Raw genomic sequence first — 10,386 nt, forward strand, 5'->3', positions numbered from 1 at the left:
ACTGGACCTGGTGTTGGGGAATGAGCCCGGCCAGGTTGTTGAAGTTTCAGTAGGGGACTACTTTGGGAATAGTGATCACAATTCCGTAAGCTTTAAAATACTCATGGACAAAGACGAGAGTGGTCCTAAAGGAAGAGTGCTAAATTGGGGGAAGGCCAACTATACCAAAATTCGGCAGGAGCTGGGAAATGTAGATTGGGAGCAGCTGTTTGAAGGTAAATCCACATGTGATATGTGGGAGGCTTTTAAAGAGAGGTTGATTAGCGTTCAGGAGAGACATGTTCCTGTGAAAATGAGGGATAGAAATGGCAAGATTAGGGAACCATGGATGACAGGTGAAATTGTGAGACTAGCTAAGAGGAAAAAGGAAGCATACATAAGGTGTAGGCGGCTGATGAAAGACGAAGCTTTGAAAGAATATCGGGAATGTAGGACCAATCTGAAACGAGGAATTAAGAGGGCTAAAAGGGGTCATGAAATATCTTTAGCAAACAGGGTTAAGGAAAATCCCAAAGCCTTTTATTCATATATAAGGAGAAAGAGGGTAACTAGAGAAAGGATTGGCCCACTAAAGGACAAAGGAGGAATGTTATGCTTGGACTCAGATAAAATGGGTGAGATTCTAAACGAGTACTTTGCATCGGTATTCACCGAGGAGAGGGACATGACGGATGTTGAGGTTAGGAACAGATGTTTGATTACTCTAGGTCAAGTCGGCATAAGGAGGGAGGAAGTGTTGGGTATTCTAAAGGGCATTAAGGTGGACAAGTCCCCAGGTCCGGATGGGATCTATCCCAGGTTACTGAGGGAAGCGAGAGAGGAAATAGCTGGGGCCTTAACAGATATCTTTGCAGCATCCTTAAACACGGGTGAGGTCCCGGAGGACTGGAGAATTGCTAATGTTGTCCCCTTGTTTAAGAAGGGTAGCAGGGATAATCCAGGTAATTATAGACCGGTGAGCCTGACGTCAGTGGTAGAGAAGCTGCTGGAGAAGATACTGAGGGATAGGATCTATTCCCATTTGGAAGAAAATGGGCTCATCAGTGATAGGCAACATGGTTTTGTGCAGGGAAGGTCATGTCTTACCAACTTAATAGAATTCTTTGAGGAAGTGACAAAGTTGATTGATGAGGGAAGGGCTGTCGATGTCATATACATGGACTTCAGTAAGGCGTTTGATAAGGTTCCCCATGGCAGGCTGATGGAGAAAGTGAAGGCGCTTGGGGTCCAAGGTGTACTAGCTAGATGGATAAAGAACTGGCTGGGCAACAGGAGACAGAGAGTAGCAGTAGAGGGGAGTTTCTCAAAATGGAGACGTGTGACCAGTGGTGTTCCACAGGGATCCGTGCTGGGACCACTGTTGTTTGTGATATACATTAATGATTTGGAGGAAAGTATAGGTGGACTGATTAGCAAGTTTGCAGACGACACTAAGATTGGTGGAGTAGCAGATAGTGAAGGGGACTGTCAGAGAATACAGCAGAATATAGATAGATTAGAGAGTTGGGCAGAGAAATGGCAGATGGAGTTCAATCAGGGCAAATGCGAGGTGATGCATTTTGGAAGATCCAATTCAAGAGTGAACTACACAGTAAATGGAAAAGTCCTGGGGAAAATTGATGTCCAGAGAGATTTGGGTGTTCAGGTCCACTGTTCCCTGAAGGTGGCAACGCAGGTAAATAGAGTGGTCAAGAAGGCATACGGCATGCTTTCCTTCATCGGACGGGGCATTGAGTACAAGAGTTGGCAGGTCATGTTACAGTTGTATAGGACTTTGGTTCGGCCACATTTGGAATACTGCGTACAGTTCTGGTCGCCACATTATCAAAAGGATGTGGATGCTTTGGAGAGGGTGCAGAGGAGGTTCACCAGGATGTTGCCTGGTATGGAGGGCGCTAGCTATGAAGAGAGGTTGAGTAGATTAGGATTATTTTCATTAGAAAGACGGAGGTTGAGGGGGGACCTGATTGAGGTGTACAAAATCATGAGAGGTATAGACAGGGTGGACAGCAAGAGGCTTTTTCCCAGAGTGGGGGTTTCAATTACTAGAGGACACGAGTTCAAAGTGAAAGGGGAAATGTTTAGGGGGGATATGCGTGGAAAGTTCTTTACGCAGAGGGTCGTGGGCACCTGGAACGCGTTGCCAGCGGAGGTGGTAGACGCGGGCACGATGGAGTCTTTTAAGATGTATCTAGACAGATACATGAATGGGCAGGAAGAAAAGAGATACAGAACCTTAGAAAATAGGCGACATGTTTAGAGAGAGGATCTGGATCGGCGCAGGCTTGGAGGGCCGAAGGGCCTGTTCCTGTGCTGTAATTATCTTTGTTCTTTGTTCTTTGTTCAAGCATTTATCACCCAGTTTTAGCGGCACCATGAAGGTAATGGTGCTTCTTCTTGAACTACTGTGGAGGTTTGATACAAGTGAATAGCTTCCTAGGCCATTGCAGAGGGCAGTTAAGAGTCAATCACACTGGTGTGGAACTGGAGTCACATGTTGGCTAGATCAGATAAGAGCAAAAGGTTTCCATCCCTGCAGGGCATACATTAACCAGCTGTTTTTAACGATAATTGTGGTTAACAAAAGTGAAGTACTACAGATGCTGGGAATCTGAAATCAAAACAGAAATTTGCTTTTCTAAAGTTTCCAGTCCTTTTAATAAAAAATTCCAGACTTAAAAAAACTGAATTCAAATTTTCAAAGTGCCATGGTGGGATTTGAACTCGTTTAAAAAAAAAATTATTTAGAGATACAGCACTGAAACAGGCCTTTCGGCCCACCGAGTCTGTGCCGACCAACAACCACCCATTTATACTAATCCTACATTAATCCCATACTCCCTACCACATCCCCACCATTCTCCTACCACCTACCTACACTAGGGGCAATTTACCATGGCCAATTTACCCATCAACTTGCAAGTCTTTGGCTGTGGGAGGAAACCGAAGCACCCGGCGAAAACCCACGCTGTCACAGGGAAAACTTGCAAACTCTGCACAGACGGTACCCAGAACCGAACCTGGATCGCTGGAGCTGTGAGGATGCGGTGCTAACCACTGTGCCACTGTGCTGCCCACAGTGCTGGATTACGAACAAAATCAGTAACAAAATCATTACACAAACATACCCTAGGATAAATCGGATCCCAGGTCAGAGAGGTGAAAGTTTAGTGTCTGAAACCCATGTCACCACTCAGTCCCCGTGAAGAATTGTTAATCTGAACATAAATGTCACTTACTTCTTGTGGGCATGAAAGGAAGCGTAAGTGAAACTCTTCCCTTCATATTCTCCAAAGAACTTGCTGTCACCGAGTTTGATGTGATAAACCTCATTCCCCGAGCATCGACCGTACATCCTCTGCCACTCTTCAGGGGACTGCTGTCCTTCTCTGAAACCACACAGATGCAATCCAGTTATTAGTTTAAATTCTTTGCAACACAAGGTGGACAGACCAAGGGGCCTCGTGAGGTCTAAGCAAACAGAACAAGGTGAAAGCCAAGGACGTGCCAACTGTTCAATAATTTCCATTCTCCAGCCACAGGAGAATTTGAGATAGGGAATAAACCAGAATTTGGAACTATAAACCGTATTCAGCAGTTCGTGTGTTTTTTCTTCATTCTTGCAAGAAATGAATGATGTGCATGAAATAGGGTTCAAAAAGTTAATTTATCTAGAGGCCAAGTATCAAGGATTCAATAAATAAAATATTTGTATGCCTCAACTGACAAAAATCTCTACTGCAAGCAGTTTTTATATTTTGCTGCATCTGCCATATTAAATAACTGGCCTTTAAAATACCAAACAACATTTCAGTTACCCAGTGATGCAAAAACTTGTGCGCCGGAATCTTATGCCACCCCAGCAAGCCGGATGGTGGCGGGTGGGATCGGGGGGGGGTTGCATAAAATGGAGCGGGAGGCTCCGGGAGGTATTCCTGACCCACTCCCACCTCCGCCTCACTTTATGTAGTGCGGGGGTTGGGGGGGTGAATAACGGGCCGCCCGCCCCAGGAAAATCAAAGTCCTTAAGTTGCCAATTAACGGCCATTTAAGGGCTTTCGCCCACCTCCACGGGGATTTTACTCATGACAAGCAGGCATCCTGGTGCTAGGAAAGGCCGCCCAGTGAAAGCTGGCGGCCTCTCAGCGCCCCGGGGGTGGGCCCTGACAAATGGGCACAGGGTGCCCGATTAAGGGCTGCCTCTGCTTCCCCAACCACCCTCAGGACCCAAGACACCCCCCTTGCCCCCAAATGACACCCCCCTTACCTCACCGGGGCCCGACCCATTCCCCCCGGCACGGCAACCCAAACTTACCTGCACTCCTGACTCCATGTCTTCAGCTGGGTTGCAGTCCCATCAGTGGCCACCACACCTGGTGGCACTGCTGGGACTAAGAGCTGCCAGCCCGATGATTGGCTGGCAGATCAATGAGACGGGACTTCCTCCCTCAAGTGGGTGGAAGTCCCGCCTCTGAATAATTAAAGCCTGGGGACCCATAAAATGCGGGACGGATCTCCAGGCAAGGCAGAAGCGGGTTTGCCACCGACTTTAACATTGGTGGCCAACTCCCATCCGCCCGAAGTAAAATCCAGCTCATAGTATTACCATGGATCATTATTCCATGAATGGCACACCATGCTGATTCCCCATACGTTGAGCTCCTGGTTTCTGCCTTGCCTTCAGAGAATGCTGCTGAAAAGAGTTATAGGAGATGATTTTATTTTTACAAATATGCTGGGGGCGCATCACCTGCTGGGAACGCATGACAGAAAATTGTAGACGCACACTCCACAATTTTCCCCAAGAGTGCAAGTTAAAAAAAAACTTTTATAGACTTTTCCATCACTGAGTTGGTCTTGATCAGGGTAATCGTAGGAAAACTATAGAATTTTCCTCAGTGGTGTAAAACTGGCCATTGCAGAATCTAACCGAATTTCATTCCCAATGGAAAATATAACTGGTGAGTTCTATAACAGGCAGCTAATCTACCATGCCAGTATAACACCTGGACTGGCAAGTTGAAAGTCTACGCCAATATCTGCTTTACATCTCAAAACAAGCTGGCCTTTTTTTTTTTTTGAATGAGCTTGTTTTTTAATTCCAGATCCATTATTGTGGAAAGAAAGAAACCAATTACATGATGCACCATAAATAAAAATGCTTCTTTTTCTTTTGTCACAGGCCCCTTCTAGGTATTAGCTCTGGCTCGGTGGTCACATTCTTGTCTCTAAGTCAAGGTTGTCGATTCAAGTCCCACCCCAGACACTTGAGCACAAAAATCAAGGCTGACACTTTTGAGGGGAGTGCTACACTGTCAGAGGTGCTGTCTTTTGGAGGAGACGTTTAAACCCAGGCCCTGTCTTCCCCCTCAGGTGGATGTAGAACTATTTTGAAGAGGAGCAGCAGAGATATCCCCAGTGTCCTGGCCAGTATTTATTCCTCAGCCAACTTCACTAAAAACAGATTATCTGGTCATTAACATATTGCTGTTTGTGGGATCTCGTTGTGTGCAAATTGGCTGTTGTGTTTGCAACATTACATTTGGGGCGATGTTGGTGTAGTAGCAACGTCACTGGGCTACTAGTCCAGAGGCCTGGGCTAATGTTCTGGGGATACAGGTTCAAATCCCACCTCAGCAGCTGGTGGAATTCAAATTCAAATTAATTAAAATCTGGAACTGAAAGCTAGTCTCAGTAATGGTGCCATGAAACTATCAGTGATTGTTGTAAAAACCCATCTAGTTCATGAATATCCTTTAGGGAAGGAAATCTGCTGTCCTTACCTGGTCTGACCTACATGTGAATCCAGACCCACAGCAATGTGGTTGACTCTTAACTGCCCTCTGAAATGGCCTAGCAAGCCACTCAGGTCAAGGGCAATTAGGGATGGGCAGTAAATGCTGACCATGCCAGCAACGCCCACATCCCAAGAAAGAATTTTTTAAAAAGTGCAACAGTGAGTGCATTTCAAAAGTATTTCATCAGCAATAAAACGCTTTGAGAAGTCCGGAGGTCGTCTAAGGAGGTGCATACATGCAAGTCGTCCTGTTTTAACTTGCTAATGAAATTCAGAATTATTCCACATCTGATTCCACAACAAACCCTGATCGGTGCCTTCTCACAAATGGCAAGCCTACATCAAGGACAATAGTACATTTAAGCTATTAATGATTTTCATGTCATGATTGTTGTCACATTATGGTGCCGTATTGCTGTTGTTGAGGTCTCAACAGGGAAAGGAACTTCGGCTCAAAAATATATGCCAAAAAAGCGACAGGTTGAAATAACATAATCCAAAAGTACAGAAGGTGAAAAAACAGATTTAAGGAGAGTCTACTGAATAGGGGAACTCAATTTACCAATCTCATACTGTCAAAGGCAGCAATGGGAGTGTACAAGTTCAGCCCCATCAAATCATTAACCCCAACATATAATTCAAGATGAATCCATATGCACGTTACTGTGTAAATAGATTAAACCACCTTTCACAATACTCCATTTGTACAGACCAGTTGAATTCTCGTGAAGGAGAATTTAAACAGAGTAAAAATTTGACTTACTGTCCTCTGGAGGTATGAACCAAGAGGGTGATGAGAGTGGAGGTCGAGGGACAGATGCAATTCAAGGCTAACATGGCGTATTTAAACTCCTCTTCACAAACTACATGATCTGCAAGGAAATGGAAATTTAAAGTCAGTCAAGAAGGAATTACTGGAGGGTCATTTTCATGTTTGCTTTTTTATCTGAGGGAGTCAGATTTGCTCTAAATGTGAAGTGTTCAAGAAGGATGTGTGTGTTCCCACTATTTGAAATATAAACAGAAAATGCTGGAAATGCTCAGCAGGTCAAGTGGCATCACAGAATCACAGAACAATACAGTGCAGAAGAGGCCCTTCGGCCCATCGAGTCTGCACCGATGCATTAAAGAAACCTGACCTGTTTACCTAATCCCATTTGCCAGCACTTGGCCCATAGCCTTGAATGTTATGACGTGCCAAGTGCTCATCCAGGTACTTTTTAAAGGATGTGAGGCAACCCGCCTCTACCACCCTCCCAGGCAGGGCATTCCACACCGTCACCACCCTCTGGGTAAAAAAGTTCTTCCTCAAATCCCCCTTTAAACCTCCTGCCCCTCACCTTAAACTTGTGTCCCCTTGTAACTGACCCTTCAACTAAGGGGAACAGCTGCTCCCTATCCACCCTGTCCATGCCCCTCATAATCTTGTACACCTTGATCAGGTCACCCCTCAGTCTTCTTTGCTCCAGCGAAAACAACCCAAGCCTATCCAACCTCTCTTCATAGCTTAAATGTTCCATCCCAGGCACCATCCTGGTGAATGGCCTCTGCACCCCCTTCCTAGAATATGGCGACCAGAATTGCACACAGTCCTCCAACTGTGGCCTTACCAAAGTTCTATACAACTCCAACATGACCTCCCTGCTTTTGTAATCTATGCCTCGATTGATAAAGGCAAGTGTCCCATATGCCTTTTTCTTCACCCTATTAACCTGCCCTTCTGCCTTCAAAGATCTATGGACAAACACGCCAAGGTCCCTTTGTTCCTCGGAACTTCCCAGTGTCAGGCCATTCATTGAATACTTCCGTGTCACATTACTCCTTCCAAAGTGTATCACCTCACACTTTTACATTCCATCTGCCACTTTTCTGCCCATTTGACCATCCCGTCTGTATCTTCCTGTAACCCAAGACAATCAACCTCACTGTTAACCACTCGGTCAATCTTTGTGTCATCCGCGAACTTACTGATCCTACCCCCCCACATAGTCATCTATGTCGTTTATATAAATGACAAACAATAGGGGACCCAGCACAGATCCCTGTGGTACGCCACTGGACACTGGCTTCCAGTCACTAAAACAGCCATCTGTCATCACTCTCTGTCTCCTACAGCTAAGCCAATTTTGAATTTACCTTATCAAGTTACCCTGTATCCCATGTGCATTTGCTTTCTTGATAAGTCTCCCATGTGGGACCTTGTCAAAGGCTTTGCTGAAATCCATGTAAACATCAACTGCACTACCCTCATCTACACACCTGGTCACATGCTCAAAACAAATTTGATTGAATGTTTTGAGCATGACCTCCCTCTGACAAAGCCATGCTGACTATTCCTAATCAAACTTTGCCTCTCCAAGTGGAGATAGATTCTCTCCTGCAGAATTTTCTCCAATAGTTTCCCTACCACTGACGTGAGACTCACTGGTCTATAGCTCCCTGGCTTATCTCTACAACCTTTCTTAAATAGTGGGACCACATAAGCTGCTCTCCAGTCCTCTGGCACCTCCCCTGTGGCCAGAGAGGAATTAAAAATTAGGGTCAGAGCCCCTGTAATCTCCACCCTCGCCTCCCACAGCATCCTAGGACACAAATCGTCCGGAGCTGGAGATTTGTCCACTTTTAAGCCTGCCAAACCTCCAATACCTTGTCACTCCCTATGACAATTTGCTCAAGAACCTCACGGTCTCTCTCTCTGAGTTCCATATCTTCATCCTCATTCTCTTGGGTGAAGACAGATGTGAAATAGTCATTCAACACCCTACCAATGTCCTCTGGCTCCACTCACAGATTTCCCCCTTGGTCCATAATGGTTATCCTCTTCCCATTGATATACCTTGGGATACCTTGCGATATATCTTGGGATTTTCCCTACCAGATTTTACCAGCCAGAGCTTTCTCATATCCCCTCTTTGCTCTCCTAATTGCTTTCTTAAGTTCCATCCTGCACTTTCTGTACTCCACTAATGCTTCTGTTGATTTTCTCTCCTTGTATTTGCTAAAAGCCTTTCTGTTCCTTCTCATCGTACCCTGAATGTTTCTGGTCATTCCTGGTTCTTTGGGCTTGTTGCTCCTACCTGTTACCCTAGAGGGAACATGTTGGGCCTGTACCCTCCCCATTTCCTTTTTGAATGCCCCCCACTGCTCTTCTGTAGATTTCCTGACAAGTAACTCTTTCCAGTCTACCTTGGCCAGATCCTGCCTTATTTTACTAAAATTCGCTCTCCGCCAATCCAAAACCTTTTTTTGCAACTTGTCTATTTCTTTCTCCATAACAAGCTTAAATTGTACCATGTTGTGGTCGTTATCACCAAAATGCTCCCCCACCATCACATCAACCACCTGTCTGGCTTCATTCCCCAGAATTAGGTCCAGCACTGCACCCTCCCTTATTGGATCCTCTACATATTGAGCTAAAAAGTTCTCCTGTATACATTTTAAGAACTCCACTCCATCTAAGCCCTTGATACGATGATTATCCCAATTAATGTTGGGAAAGTTGAAATCACCTAATATAATTACCCTATTATTATTTTTACACACCTCTGCGAATTGTGCACATATTTGCTCCTCAATTTCCCACTGACTATCTGGGAGTCTATAATAAACACCTAACAATGTGGCTGTCCCTTTTTTATTCCTAAACTCTACCCATAAAGCTTCATTTGATGCCCCCTCCAAGATATCATCTCTCCTTACTGCAGTAACTGACTCCTTAACTAATATTGCAATGCCCCTTCCTCCTTTACCCCCTCCTCTGTCTCGCCTGAAGATTCTATATCCCGGGATATTGAGCTGCCAATCCTGCCCCTCGTTCAACCATGTCTCTGTGATGGCTACTATATCACAATTCCACGTGTCAATCCTTGCCCTTAACTCATCCGCTTTACCTGAAATACTCCTGGCATTAAAGTAGAGGCCTTCCATCCTGGTCTTACTCCCTTGAAATTTACTTCCGCTGTATTCCCTCTGACTTGTTTGCTTTCCTGTGTTTAGCTGTGTCCCTATTCTGCTAGGAGTCTGCGTCCCCTCCCCCTGCCAAATTAGTTTAAACTCCTCCCAACAGCACTAGCAAACCCACCAGCAAGGATGTTAGTCCCCCTCTGGTTCAGATGTAGACCATCCTGCTTGTACAGGTCCCCAGAAATGGTCTCAGTGGTGCAGGAATCTAAAACCCTCTCTCCTGCACCAACTCTTAAACCACGCATTAATCTGTGCTATTCTCCTATTTCTATACCCGCTAGCACGTGGCACTGGGAGTAATCCAGAGATTACAACCCGAGAGGTCCTGCTTTTTAGTCTGCTGCCTAACTCCCTGAATTCTTGATGCAAGACCTCATCCCTCTTTCTACCTATGTCATTGGCACCAACACGTACCATGACCTCTACTTGATCACCCTCCCCTTTCAGGATGCCCTGCAGCCGTTCAGTGACATCCCGGACCCTGGCACCAGGGAGGCAACACATCATCCTGGAGTCACGTTGACGGCTGCAGTAGCGCTTATCTGTTCCCCTGACTATAGAATCCCCTATTACTATTGCTCTTCCTCTCTTTCCCCCTTCCTGTGCAGTCAGGCTGCTTGTGGTGC

At 45.6% G+C, this 10,386-nt stretch overlaps 1 protein-coding gene across 8 annotated transcripts in view; it reads right to left on the reverse strand.

Moving 5' to 3' along the window:
* kcnt1b (potassium sodium-activated channel subfamily T member 1b) overlaps nt 1–10,386 on the reverse strand; it is a 357,067-nt gene that overhangs the window by 81,768 nt on the left and 264,913 nt on the right. For all 8 annotated transcript variants that reach the window (XM_068012234.1, XM_068012233.1, XM_068012236.1 and 5 more), the window contains 2 exons: nt 6,561–6,669; nt 3,240–3,389 (listed from right to left, as the gene is read on the reverse strand). In XM_068012234.1, the coding sequence (XP_067868335.1) occupies nt 3,240–3,389; nt 6,561–6,669 (259 nt within the window). The remainder of the gene's footprint in view (nt 1–3,239; nt 3,390–6,560; nt 6,670–10,386) is intronic.

This window comes from Heterodontus francisci, chromosome 32 (assembly GCF_036365525.1).
Source record: "Heterodontus francisci isolate sHetFra1 chromosome 32, sHetFra1.hap1, whole genome shotgun sequence".
NCBI lineage: Eukaryota > Metazoa > Chordata > Chondrichthyes > Heterodontiformes > Heterodontidae > Heterodontus > Heterodontus francisci.